The sequence below is a fragment of the Meles meles genome, chromosome 6 (assembly GCF_922984935.1).
Source record: "Meles meles chromosome 6, mMelMel3.1 paternal haplotype, whole genome shotgun sequence".
Lineage (NCBI taxonomy): Eukaryota > Metazoa > Chordata > Mammalia > Carnivora > Mustelidae > Meles > Meles meles.
In genome coordinates, this window is record NC_060071.1 from 98,083,172 (window position 1) to 98,097,798 (window position 14,627).

A 14,627-nucleotide genomic window follows, 5' to 3' on the forward strand; every position below is an offset into this window, starting at 1 on the left:
AAGTCATGTTTGTAGCTTCAAGGCAAGACAAAGCTACTGAAAGAGCTTTGTGGTCACACTTTATGGAGAAGATGGGCTTTTAATTACTCCAGATAATAAACCTAGAAAAAAAAAAAAAGCTTTAATAAATTTTAGGAGAGGGGACAAGGGAAATGGTCAAAAAGCTAAGAATAAAGTAGTCTATGAAAAAGAAAACTAAGTCTGGGAAAAGAGAAGGCAAGCAGACACTAAAGCAATATATAATATAATGGTGGGGAAAAGTAAAATGGGTAAGGAGATACTCATGGAAGAGTGCTGTTTTTTATAGGGGATTAGGGAAAGCCTGTCTCTAGGGTGATGTTTGAGCTGTTACTTGATGGAAGTGAGGGAGCAAGCCTTGTGGATTTTTAGTTTATCATACCAGGCAGAGAGAATAGAAGGTTCAAAGTCCCTGAGGCAATGGGGTGTTTGATATGATTAAGGATCAGTAAACAATGCCACTGGAGTAGTATAATGAGGGTAAAATTAGTTTAGGCGAAGATTGAAGAGGTAACTAGGGACCAGATCATATATGGCTTATAGGCCAAGGCCAAGTCAAGACTTTGGTTTTTATTCTATACATGTTTATGCTTTGTGAAATCATTATAGGGACATTTAGAGCAGTAGAGTGATGTTATCTGACTTATATTTTTAAAAGATCACTCTGGTAGCTTTTGCCAAGTGTCAGCATTAGCCACTTAGGAGACTATAGTCATAGTTTAAGAAAATAACAGTTAATGGTAGCTTGTACCAACAAAGTAGTAGTGGAGGTGCTAAGTGATCATAGATTCTAGATATATTTTGAATTTGGAGCCAACAGTATTTGCTGATAGATTAGACATAGGATATGAAGGGAAAAAAAAGAAACCTATGAGTGTGTGTGTGTGTTTTGAATAATTACATGAACCAAGAAAAAATTAAGAACAGCATACAGAAGAAAGAGCAAACAGATTTAGATGCTTTTGATAGATCTAGGTGGAGATGTGTAAGCATTGAATAAGTGAATCTGGATCTCAGAAGAATGGTCTTGGCTTTTTTTTGCTTTTTTTCTTTTTAAATCGGAGAGAGAGAGAGATTGAGAAATTGAGCACAAGCAGGGGGAGTGACAGGCAGGAGAAGCAGGCTCCCTGCTGAGAAAGAAGCCTGATGTGGGAATTGATCCCAGGACCTTAGTATCATGACCTGAGTGAAATGCAGCCGCTTAACTGGCTGAGCCACCCAGGTGTCCCCAGGCTATTTTTAATCTCTTCACATATATATGAATAAATTTTGAAATCACAGCATAAAGATAACATTTGAAGTTTCAGGAATGGTTATGATCACATTACCAGGAATACAGTTTAGAGATGAGAGGATCCAGAATGTAGTCCTGAAGAATACCAACATTTACAGTTTAGAGGAGGGGTACCTGGCTGGCTTAATTGGTTGGGCATGTGACTCTTGGTCTTGGGGTTGTGAGTTTAAGTGCCACGTTGGGTGTAGGGGTTACTTAAAAATAAAATCTAAAAAAAAAAAAAAAAGAAGAGAAAAATCCACCAAAGAGGTTAAGAAAGATGGATAAGTGAATGGCAGAGAAGATTAGGAAAAAGACTATTTCAGTAGGAAGGAGTGGACTGGGTTAGATGCTGCTGAGACATGTGGTAAAATGAACTAAAAAGTGATCATCGATTTGGCAATATGGAAGTTATTGAGACTTTGGTAGAGGACCTTTAGTAGAGTGGAGGTAGAAAGGCAGGCTGTAGCCAGTTGAAGGTGATAAGGTTTGCATTGAAAGTAGCAGTTGGTCAGGAGTTGGTCAGATGCAGAGGCTTGATAATTCAAAGTAGGTTTATCTAGAATAATTTTTGCAACAGCTCTTGCTCTTTCCTTAGGTATTGTGAATCAGCTTTACATATATTAAATCATTTAATTTGTAGGGTTGTTATGAAGACTAAATGAGTTAATATATAAAATGCTTAGTACAGTCCCTGGCATGCACATAAAGATTAATTAATAGATATCATAGGAAAGCTTAAAAAGAAAACATACAAAAAAACCCATACAACTTTCAGTTATTAACCAATTGCTATGTGCAATTGGTGTGTGCAATTATTAACCAATTGCTATGGGCAAGTCCGTATACTTTATATTCCATTCATTTTAGATATGAAGAAATTAAAGCTTAACTGGATTAGCTGTCATGGTTACACATCACCCAGAGTTAAGTGGCCCACCTTCAAAGATCATGTTCTTACTTGTGTTTTCTGCTGCCTCCCAAGCACAGAGACCTTGAGATCAGCTTTGTGATTGACTATAGGAGATATTCTACAGTTATCCTTGGAGAATTTGAAAATATCATAGGTTCAGGGGCAGAATCCCATGGCCTGGATTGAGAGAATGCTTTTAGTGGACAAAAAAAAAAAAAGGAAATATTTATGATATCAGTGGGAGCACTACAGTTCTGGGATTCTGACTTAGAAAGTAAAGGAGAATAACTGGCATCATGCATGAATTGGACTGGTTAAAAATGACTCAGGTGGGGCACCTGGATGGCTCCGTGGGTTAAGCCTCTGCCTTCAGCTCAGGTCATGATCTCAGGGTCCTGGGATCGAGTCCTGCATCAGGCTCTCTGCTCCGCGGGAGGCCTGCTTCCCCGCTCTCTTTGCCTGCGTCTCTGCCTACTTGTGATCTCTCTCTCTCTGTCAAATAAATAAATTTAAAAAAAAAGACTCAGGTAATTTTTATTTGATTTGTTTAGGATTTTATTATGACAGCCAATGAGACATAGGAAGCTAAGAGTATTAAAATTATTAGGAGGAAAACCAGCAAAGGTTTAAGATATCTGAAATTACTTTTTTTGAAACAAATTGATTTGTGTAAGTTTCAGGGTTGTCTTGACATAATTCTTGGGTATATGCTTTAAAAAAAAGTTGTAATTAAAGTATTTTTTTGTTCTATAGCTCAAAACACCTCTGAAAAGAAATGTGATGAGACCAGGGTTATGATCTTCTCTTCATTTCGAGATAGTGTTCAAGAAATTGCAGAAATGCTTTTACAGCATCAGCCAGTTATTAGAGTGATGACTTTCGTTGGCCATGCCTCAGGGAAAAGCATGAAGGGATTTACCCAGAAGGAGCAACTGGAGGTAATTACTTTTGGAGATGATGAAAACTAAAATGAAATTGATTTTAGCTTTGTACATATGCCTCTTTTGTTTTAACTCATTGGTCAATCAGCTACTTCTTAAAAATAATTTTATAGTAGACATAAAAATAAATATAGGCATATTTTGAAAGATCAAAGAGTGCTTTTTTGTGGTTTTGAGACTTTTTTTCAAGTAAGGTAATGTACAGTGGTTAAGCAGAATGGCTCTGAAATCGTACTACTTAGATTGGAATCCTGGCCATACCACTTAAAAGTTCCTTTATTTCTTGTGCCTCTTGTTTTCCTTATCTGTAAATATAGTTCTTGCAGTTGTTGTGAGCATTAAATGAAATCATACTGTAGAGCCTTCAGTAAATGTTTACTTTTTTTTTTTTTTAAAGATTTCATTTATTTATTTGACAGAGAGAGAGAGATCACAAGTAGGCAGAGAGGCAGGCAGAGAGAGGAAGGGAAGCAGGGTCCCCGCTGAGCAGAGAGCCCGATGTGGGGCTCAATCCCAGGACCCTGAGATCATGACCTGAGCTGAAGGCAGTGGCTCAACCCACTGAGCCACCCAGGTGCCCTGTTTACTTTTTTTAAGTCATGTTTGTTATATATCCTAAAGAAATAATGAACTTATTTCTTTTTTCTATTATTTAAAAATCTGAATTTAAAAATGTCATTGATGGGCTGCCTGAGTGGCTCCGTTGGTTAAGTGTCTGATTCTTGATCTCACTTCAGGTATCAATTTCAGGGTCCTGAGTTCAAGCTCTGCATTGGGCACCACGCTGGGTGTGGAGCAAAAAAAGAAAAAAAAAAAAAGAAAGAAAGAAGGAAACATGTAAAAATATGGCCAGTTGTGCCGGGGTGGCTCTGTCAGTTAAGCTTCTGACTCTTGATTTTGGTTAAGGTTATGGTCTCAGAGTCATGAGATTGAGCCCTATGTCAGGTTTTGTGCTGGGGATGGAGTGTCTCTTTCCCTCTACCACTGTGCCCACTCCCCTCAACCCCTTGTGCTTTCTCTCTTAAAAAAAAAAAAAAAAAAAAATTATTCATTTATGCTCTGAATAAGAGTCTTAAGTTTTCTAAGGGCTGTATTTTTTTGTGTGTGTGGAAATTTTAGACTTGAGTTTTTAAAAACTGTATACAAGTTTTTGAAAGTTAGCTGTAGTCTACATTTGAATAGTCACTGACAATTAGGTGTGTCTTTAATATCTAATTACTTTTGACAGATCTTCATTTTGTAAACATTAGTAAGAAGAATCCTATTCTTTAAGTGTCTTTTATACCAGTCCTCATTGCACTTAGAAGAGTCTGTTTAAGCTGACTGTATCTGGTGAGGACAGTCTAAGAGGTCTTCCTAGGTCTGAAAAAGAATACCTTTACCCATCTCAAACCTGATTATATGTATTTTAAAAGGTTTGGATATCTAGCAGGTTATTATTACTACTTCTAACATTTATATTTAAATGAAAAATGAAGTGGATTTTTGTCTGGATGTTAAGCATTTTGAGATACTAATAGTACTCAACCTAATCTCAGGCCAGTTTTGATATTACCTAAAATCATTATTTCCTGAGTTTGTCAGGTACCGTAAGAAACCTTATTGATTTTATATTGACTTTGTCCTTTCCTCACTTATATCAATAATATTTTTATGTAGGCCAGAGTAACAACCCTTTTTATTATTCCTGCAATAATTGCTTTCCTTGGAGGCGTTTTATTCTAAAATAAGCTTTTGTGGAAATAGTTGTACTTAAATTATTCACTTACTTAGAAAAAGGAGATGAAGTCAGGGAGGAAGTAGGAGCCAGATCCTTTAGAACTTTATAAGTCATTTCCATTTTTTATAAAAAAAAGTTTTTCTTTAAATTTCAGTTAACATAGAGTGTAATATTAGTTTCACAATATAGTGATTCAGCACTTCCATACAACACACAGTGCTTGTCACACAAGTGCCCTTCTTACTCCCCATCACTTACTTTAGCCATCCCCCTAACTGCCTTCCCTCTGGTAACCATCTGTTGTTCTCTATTGTTAAGAGTCTGTTTCTTGGTTTGCCTCTCTCTCTTTTTTCCCCCCCCTTTGGTCATTTTTGTTTTGTTTTGTTTTTGAAAGATTTAATTTATTTATTTGAGAGAGAGTGAGAACAAGCTGGGGGAGGGAGAAGGATAAAGCAGAGTCCTCACTGAGCATGGATCCCAATGTAGGGGTCAGTCTCAGGACCCTGAGATCATGACCTGAGCCCAAATCAAGAGTCAGACATTTAATCGACTAAACCACCCAGGCGCTCCTCATTTTTGTTTCTTAAATTCCACATATGAGTGAAATCACAGTGCTATATGTCTGTCTCTGACTGACTTATTTCACATAGCGTAATACTCTTCAGCTCCATCCATGTCCATACAAATGGAAAAATTTCATTCTCTTTTATGGATGAGTAATATTCCATTGTATTTATATATGACCTCTTATTTATCCATTCATCAGTCAATAGACACTTGGGCTGTTTCCATAATTTGGTTATTATAGTTAATGTGCTATAAATATAAGGACACATGTATCCCTTTGAATTAGTGTTATTGTATTCTTTGGGTAAATACCTAGTAGTACAATTGCTGGATCATAGGGTAGTTCTATTTTTAACTTTTGAGGAACCTCCATACCGTTTTCCAGAGTGGCTATACCAGTTTGCATTCCCACCAACAGTGCACCAGTGTTCCTTTTTCTCCCCATCCTGGTCAGTAACTGTTGTCCCTTGTGTTGTTGTCTTTAGCCATTCTGACAGTTGTAAGGTGCTGTCTCATTGTATTTTTGATTTTTAATTTTTTTTTAAAGATTTTACTTATTTATTTATTTGACAGAGCGAGAGACATAAGCAGGCAGAGCTGCAGAGGGAGAGAGAGAAGCAGGCTCCCCACTGAGCAGGGAGCCCCATGCGGGGCTTGATCCCGGACACTGGGATCATGACCTGACTGAAGGCAGTCACTTAACTAACTGACCCACCCAGGAGCCTCTGATTTGTATTTTTCTGATGGTCAGTGATGTTGAGCATCTTTTCAAGTATCTGTTAGCCATTTTAATGTCTTCTTTTGACATGTCTATTCATGTTTTCTGCCCATTTTTAAATTGGATTGTTCATTTTTTGGATGTTGAGTTTTCCAAGTTTCTTATGTATTTTGGGTACTAACCGTTTATCACATCTGTCATTTGAAAATACCTTCCCTCATTCTGTAGGTTGCCTTTTAGTTTTGTTGATTGTTTCCTTTGCTATGTAGAAGCTTTTTATTTTGAGGTAGTCCCAATAGTTTATTTTTGCTTTTATTTCCCTTGCCTCAGAAGAAGTTGCTACGGCCAGTGTCAAAGAGGAGACTGCCTATATTCTCCTCTTGATTTCAAATCCATTTTGAATTTATTTTTGTGTGTAAAAAGTGGTCCAGTTTTCCCAACATCACTTGTTGAAAAGATTGTCTTTTTCCTATTGAATATTCTTTACTGCTTTGTCAAATATTAATTGACCATATAGTTGTGGGCTTATTTCTGGGTTTTCTGTTCTGTTCTACTGATCTCTTATCTGTTTCTGTGCCAGTACCATACCGTTTTGATCACTACAACTTGGTAATATAACTTGAAGTACAGAATTGTGATACCTCCAACTTTACTATTCTTTTTCAAGATTGCTTTGGCTATTCGGGATATTTTGTTCTTCCATACAGATTGTAGGGGTGTTCGTTTTAGCCCTGTGAAAAATGCTGTTGGTGATTTTATAGGGATTGCGTTAAATGTATAGATTGCTTTGGGTAGTATAGACATTTTAACAATCTTTGTTCTTCTAATCGAAGAGCATGGAATGTTTTTCTATTTCTTTGTGTCAGCTTCAGTTTCCTGCATCAGCATTTTATAGTTTTCAGAGTACAGGTCTTCTTTTCACCTCTTTTGTTAGATCTATCCTTAGGTATCTTATGGTTTTTGCTGCAATTATAAATGGGACTGATTCCTTAATTTCTCTTTTTGCTGCTTCATTACTGGTGTATAGAAATGTAACAGATTTCTGTACACTGATTTTATATTCTATAACTTTACTGAAATTATCAGTTCTAGCAGTTTTTTAGTGTAGGCTTTGGCATTTCTGTATAGAATATCATGCTCTCTGCAAGTAGTTTAAGTTTGACTTCTTCCTTGCCAATTTGGATGCCTTTTATTTTTTGTTGTTGTTGTTAGACATCTGTTTTGTGAGGCTAGTATGTTAATAACCGAGGCAAGAGTGGGCATCCCTGTTTGTTCCTGACCATAGAGGAAAAGCTCTCAATTTTTCCCCATTCAGGATAATATTAGCTGTGGGCATTTGTTGTGTTGAGATATATTCCCTCTAAACCTATGTTGTTGAGGGTTTTTATCATCAATGGGTGCTGTACTTTGTCTATTTTGTCAAATCCTTTACTGTATCTATTGAAAGGATCATATGGTTCTTATCTTTTCTTTCACTAATGTGTATCATGTTGTTTGATTTGCAAATATTGAAACACCCTTGCAACCCAGGAATAAATCACACTTGGTCGTGGTTAATGATTATTTTTTTTAAAGATTTTTATTTGTTTATTTGACAGACAGAGATTACAAGTAGGCAGAGAGAGAGAGGGAGAAGCAGGCTCTCCACCGAGCAGAGAGCACGACGCAGGGTTCGATCCCAGGACGCTGGGGTCATGACCTGAGCCGAAGGCAGAAGTTTTAACCCACTGAGCCACCCGGGCACCCCAGTTAATGATTATTTTTAATGTATTTTTGGATCTGGTCTGCTAATATTTTATCAAGAATTTTTGCATCCATGTTCATCAGGGATATTGACCTGTTCTCGTTTTTAGTGGTCTTTAGTTTTAGTATCAGTGTAATGCTGTCCTCATAGAAAGAATTTGCAAGTTCTCCTTCCTTTTCTATATTTTGGAATAGTTTGAGAAGAATAGGTATTCACTCCTCTTTAAATGTTCTGTAGAATTTACCTGTGAAGTCATCTGGCCCTGAACTTTTGTATCATGGGAGATTTTTTTTTCTTTTTACGATTTATTTATTTATTTTTAAAGATTTTATTTATTTATTTGACATACAGAGATCACAAGTAGGCAGAGAGACAGTCAGAGAGAAGAGGAAGCAAGCTCCCTGCTGAGCAGAGAGCCCGATGTGGGGCTTGATCACAGGATCCTGGGATCATGACCTGAGCCTAAGGCAGAGGCTTTAACCCACTGAGCCCCAAGATTTACTTATTTATTTGACAGGGAGAGAGACACAGGGAGAGAGGGAACACAGGCAGGGGGAGTAGGAGTGGGAGGAGCAGGCTCACGAAGCAGGGAGCCTGATGTGGGGCTTGAACCAGTACCCTGAGTCAAAGACAGATGCTTAACGCCTGAGGAACCCAGGTGCCCCATCTTCAGAGATTTTTGAATACTGATTCCATTTCTTTGCTGGTTATCAGTCTGTTCAAATTTTCTATTTCTTCCTGTTTCAGTTTTGGGTACTTTATATTTTTTTAGGAATTTATCTATTCCAAGTTGTCCAATTTGTTGGCATATGGTTTTGCATAATACTGTCTTGTAATTATTTGTATTTCTGTGGTGTTGGTCGTTATTTCTCCTCTTCTATTCATGATTTATTTGGGTCCTTTCTCTTTTCTTTTTGGTAAGTGTGGCTAGTAGTTTATTACTTTTATTGATTTTTTTTTTCCCCCCAAAGAACCAGCTCCTGGTTTCATCGATCTATTCTATTGTTTTGTTTGTGTTGTTGTTGTTGTTTTAGTTTCTATATCATTTATTTGTTTTCTAATCTTTGTTACTTCTTTCCTCCTGCTGGCTTTAGGCTGCTTTTGTTGTTCTTTTTCTAGCTCCTCTAGGTGTAAGATTGGGTTGTTTATATGAGATTTTTTTCTCCCCTTTTGAGATAGGCCTGTATTGCTATCTACTTTCCTCTTATGACTGCTTTTGCTGCGTCCTGTAGATTTTGGACTGTTCATTGTGTTTCCATTTTCATTTGTTTCTGTGTTTTTTGTTTTTTTTTAAATTTCTTTGATTTCCTTGTTGATCCATTCATTGTTTAGTAGCATGTTGTTTAACCTCCATATATTTGTGGTCTTTCCAAATTTTTTCTGTGGTTAACATTGTGGTCAGAAAAGTTTCATTGTATGATTTTAATCTTTTTGTATTTGTTGAGGTCTCTTTTTTTTTTTTTAAAGACTTTATTTATTTGAGAGAGAAAAAGAGTGTGGGAGAGAGAGCATGAATGGTGGTGGGGGAGGGGCAGAAAGAGAGGGAAACAGACTCCCTACTGAGCAGGGAACCCATGTGGGTCTCAGTCCCAGGACCCTGAGATCATGACCTGAGGCAAAGGCAGATGTCTTGCCAGCTGAGCCACCTGGGTGCTCCTGTTTGAGGTCTCTTTTGTGATCTAATATGTGATCTGTTCTGGAGAATATTCCATGTACACTTGAAAAGAATGTGTGTTCTGCTGTTTAAGGATAGAATGTTCTGAAAATATTTGTTAATTCCATCTGGTCCAGTGTGTCATTCATAGCCACTTCCTTTTTTATGTTATATTTAGATGATCTGTCTGGTGATGTAAGTGGGGTGTTTTCATTTTAATAACTTGGCTTGTATTATGGGTGAGATGGGAAAAGAAGCCCTTGGAGAGCGTGAAGCAGAGTAGGGTCATGACCTAGTTTATATTTTTTTTTTTCAAGATTTTATTTATTTTTTGAGAGAGAGATACACAGTGAGAGAGGGAACACAAGCAGGGGAGTGGGAGAGGCAGAAGCAGGCTTCCCACTGAGCCGAGAACCTGATGTGGGACTCAATCCCAGGACCCTGGGATCATGACCTGAGCCAAAGACCCTTAACAACTGAGGCACCCAGCTTCCCCTCTATTTATATTTTAATAAAAGTCACACCAGTTGCTGTCTTAATAAAATATACAGGACCTGGGGTGCAAACAGGAAGACCTATTAGAAGTCTTATTATCAAGCTAAGACTCATGGTGGCTTAGACTAGAGTGGTAGCAGAAGAAGTTGTGGAGAAATGGTTGGATTCTGGATATATTTTGAAGGTCAAGCTGAGGTTTGTTTTTTTTTTTTGGCAAATTAGAACAGGGTATGAGATTGAGAAGTGTGAAGGATAACTCCAGGAATTTGGCCTGAAAAACTGAAAAAAGCTACTATTAATGAAGATAGATAAGACTTCAAGAAAAGTAGGCTTTGGAGAGAAATATCAGGAGTTTGGTTCTGGATGAGTTAACTTTGGTATGTCTATGGGATTAGTGTTTTTCTGACTATGAAAATTGATGGAGGATTAGTTTATTTCCCCCTTAGTATGTCACAGATACTTTTGAACATTAAGATAATAATGAATTAATTTAAAAAAAGTAAAATCAATGAAAAACAATTTTCATGGCCAAATTTTTTATTAAAGCCAACAAACATAGTATTGCTCTGTCATTTCTAAACACCTACTCTTGGTCTTGGTGTGCCTGGGTGGCTTAGTCGTTAAGTGTCTGTCTTCAGCTCAGATCATGATCCCAGGATCCTGGGATCAAGCCCCACGTCTGGGGCTGAAGGCAGACGTCCGGGGCTGAAGGCATTTAAGTCAATTCTAAGCCACCTTAGGAAATTACTCATTTTTCCCTGCATATCTCCCATGTATATCATAAGGTACACATGTTAATAAACCTCAAGATTTATATATTTGATTGTTTATTCAACATCTCTACTTGATGTTTAAAACAATGCTACTCAGGGGCACCTGGATGGCTCAGTTGGTTAAGCATCTGCCTTCAGCTCTGATCATAATCCACGGGTCCTGGGATCAAGTCTGGCATCTGATTCCCTCTGAGCAGGGAGTCTGCTTCTCCCTCTTCCTTTACCCCTCCCCACTGCTCCTGCTCACTTTCTCTCTCTCTCTCAAATAAACAAAAATCTTAAGATAAAATTTTAAAAATTTAAAAAATAAAACAATGTTGCTCAAACTATAGTTCACGAACTATTTATTACTGGTTTGGTTCACAAACTGTTTATTACTAGCCAACAACAATAACATAAATACAAACTTAAGAGTAGGTGTTTATTTTGTTTTGTTTTTTAATTTTATTTATTTATTTGACATTGAGAGACAGCGAGGGAGAGAACACAAGCAGGGTAAATGGGAGAGGGAGAAGCAGGTTCCCGACCATGTCTGGCTGTAGTGATGGCTTTTGGTCTCCTCTCCTACGATGAGTCAATTTTTTCTGGTTGATGAAAATCCCGGGGAGCAGATTTATGACAATTGAGTTCCTTCTGTTTTTGGACAGATAAAGGGAGAGGAAACTTCTCCCTGCTTTTGCTGTTTTTCAAGTGTCTACAGCTCAAAATAATATATCAAAGCAGCATATTTTGGGGCAGCATGCCTTAAACTCTCACAGTCATATTTTGGGATGGCATTATTTTGCTGCCCTTCACTGGAATGGCAGTATAGAAGGTAAGATAGGAATTTAGGAGTAATAAAATTTTTACTTTAGATAGACCTAACAATAAATTTAGGTCTAGGATATGATTAGCAAGCAGTAATTGCACTGGGCTCTTTACCTACCCATAGCACTTTAGTGACACTTAAATAATATCTTGGTTTTCTAATTTATGTGTAAACTTAACAAACCTTTTTGGCATCACAACCATTATGAAAGCAAAGGCATTAGGACTGCCCTTTGCATTTTACTACAGTCTGTTTTGGTTTATATTGCCATTTTGGTACTTCTTTTCCATTTCCATAGTATCCGGGGTTCTGATTTTACCATTTTCGGGTGAGTGGAAAAAGTATGCTTTGATCTACAAGTCTCTTACATTTGTCTTTGGTTATTTTAAAATCACTTTTGTTTTAGGTTGTGAAACAATTTCGTAGTGGTGGTTATAACACATTGGTTTCTACTTGTGTTGGTGAAGAAGGTTTGGATATAGGAGAAGTTGATCTTATAATATGTTTTGATGCCCAGAAGAGCCCAATTCGTCTTGTACAACGAATGGGTAGAACTGGCCGCAAACGTCAAGGCAGAATAGTTGTTATCCTTGCCGAAGGACGAGAAGAACGTGTAAGTAGACTTGTAGAAATGTGATTTGATAATTGAAATTTGAGAAATATAGTTTAAGGTAAATATTGGTCTGTTAACATTCGAAGTCCCAAAAATGTGTAGGAAATTATGGTTGATTTTTTTCCCCCCTACTTTTTAGTAGATTGAGTATTCTTGTCTTGTAGTTAGCAGAATTTTTAACTAGATTCTGTTTTGTAATTTTTATTCATATAAAGGAACACATTTTTCTACTTTAGTATTAATTTAGGGATACTTAGATACAAAAATGAATATGTATTATTATTTTTTTAAATCTTTGAGAGACCTTTAGCTCCTTTTTTTTTTTTTTTGGAAGATTTTATTTATTTAAGAGAGAGCCAGAGAGAGCATGAGTTGGGGGGCAGGGAGAGGGAGAAGCAGGCTCCCCACTGAGCAGGAAACCCTAGGAGTGGGGTGGAGGCCAGGAGGAGGCTCAATCCCCAGACCCCAGGATCAGGACCTGAGCTGAAGGCAGACGCATAACCTATTGAGCCACCCAGGTGCCCCTCAATATCGATTTTGTTTTAGTATTTCCCTATGCTTTTAAGGGCTTTTTTGTTTTTAGTTTAGTTTTTTCTTCTGTTTTTAAATATAGTGAACTGAAAATGGATTTTACATTGTAAAGAGTTGCCTAAACTAATCAACCAATCAACAGCAATATGTGCTAGAGATACTATGTGGCCTGCAAAATCTGAAGTATTTACTTTCTGGCCCTTTATGGAGAAGTTTGTTGATGCCTATACAAAGTGATAAGAAACTTAAATTATATTCATACTTGGCTGCAATCTTGAGTGACAGGCCTTCCTGGAATATGATGTTATACCTAATATTATTTTGTTTGTTACATTAAAATTATTAACAACTTTTGTAACTCAGTGGAACTGATTCCTTGGGTGAATATGTAGGTTCATATTAAAGATTCTTAAATTAATTATAGCAGTTATAAAAAATTTATTTAAATTGTTTTATAGGCCCTTTAAAAATCATCCTGAAAAATGAACTTTTCCCCTGATACTTTCATGTGATTATAGCATATTATGCAACATTTATTTTATCTGTAAATGATTCCAGTAAAGTAAATGCCTGGCAGCTTGTAAAAATTTATGTATTATCAATGAGTGGAATTGGGTTCTAACCTTAGGCAAACCACTTAACCTCCGTATTCAGATGTTAGTTTTCTTATCTGTAAAATAATCATAATGGCCCACATTTAATGAGGACCTACTCTCCTTGGCAGTGTTCTAAGTGTGTCAGATGCATTATTTCATTTAATCCTGTATGGGGAATTAATGGTTTTCTTGTATGTAGTTAAGAAAACTGAAATGCAGGGCACCTGGGTGGCTCTTTCAGTTAAGCCTCTGCCTTTGTCTCAGGTCATGATCCTGGGGTCCAGAGATGGAGCCCCGCATCAGGCTCTCTGCTCAGCAGGGAGCCTGCTTCCTCCTTTCTCTCTGCCTGCCTCTCTGCCTACTTGTGGTCTCTCTCTGTCAAATGAATAAATAAAATCTTTAAAAAAACAACCAAACTGAAGTGTAGAGAGATAAAGTAACAAGATGGAATATGGGAATAGTATTATAAAAAGAGCAATTTACACTTATATATATGAATATTCACCTTATTCAAAAACAGAAATATCATAAATAAAAGATTTCCTTTGTGCAGTATAATTATGAAGGTAGGCTTTTATAATACTAGATTTTGAACTGATTTTCAAGAGTTAATTGAACAGGCCTCAAATTCAGGATAATAGATATTCTCAGTGTTTAAGTGGATCAGAGTTTAATTTACTGTTTATAGTAAATCCAAACAAATATAATAACTTCTTGTTATGGCTAAGTGACTATTACAGAAATAATGTAATTTGACATTTTTCTTTGCAGACTTATAATCAAAGTCAGTCCAACAAAAGAAGTATTTATAAAGCTATTTCAGGTAATAGGCAGGTTCTTCATTTTTACCAAGGAAGTCCACGAATGGTTCCTGATGGAATCAATCCAGAATTACACAAAATGTTCATTACATGTGGTGTCTATGAACCAGATAAGCCTCGGAACTTGCAGCGGAAGTCTTCAAACTTTCCCTATAAGAATGGTAAATAAAAAAGCTTTGTATTTGAGACATGCATTTTTTTTTCCTGTTGTTAGTTAGCAGGCCATATGTTGATATATTTCTTTTTTGAGAAACTCAGTGTACATTCTAGGATGTTGTGAGTGTTGGAAAAATAAGAGCTTATTCCTCTGGCAAAGGGAAGGAGACAATGACAGAACAGAATGAGAAACTCAGGGTTGGGGGGCGCCTGGGTGGCTCAGTGGGTTAAAGCCTCTGCCTTCGGCTCGGGTCAGGATCCCAGAGTCCTGGGATCGAGCCCCGCA

At 37.0% G+C, this 14,627-nt stretch overlaps 1 protein-coding gene across 6 annotated transcripts in view; it reads left to right on the top strand.

Annotated features, from left to right (window-relative positions):
• Positions 1-14,627, top strand: part of FANCM (FA complementation group M) — a 62,692-nt gene that overhangs the window by 15,391 nt on the left and 32,674 nt on the right. For 3 of the 6 annotated variants that reach the window (XM_046007704.1, XM_046007703.1, XM_046007707.1), the window contains exons 9-11: positions 2,940-3,142; positions 12,031-12,237; positions 14,136-14,346. In XM_046007704.1, the coding sequence (XP_045863660.1) occupies positions 2,940-3,142; positions 12,031-12,237; positions 14,136-14,346 (621 nt within the window). The remainder of the gene's footprint in view (positions 1-2,939; positions 3,143-12,030; positions 12,238-14,135; positions 14,347-14,627) is intronic. The other 3 variants (XM_046007706.1, XM_046007708.1, XM_046007709.1) reach the window with 1 other exon arrangement.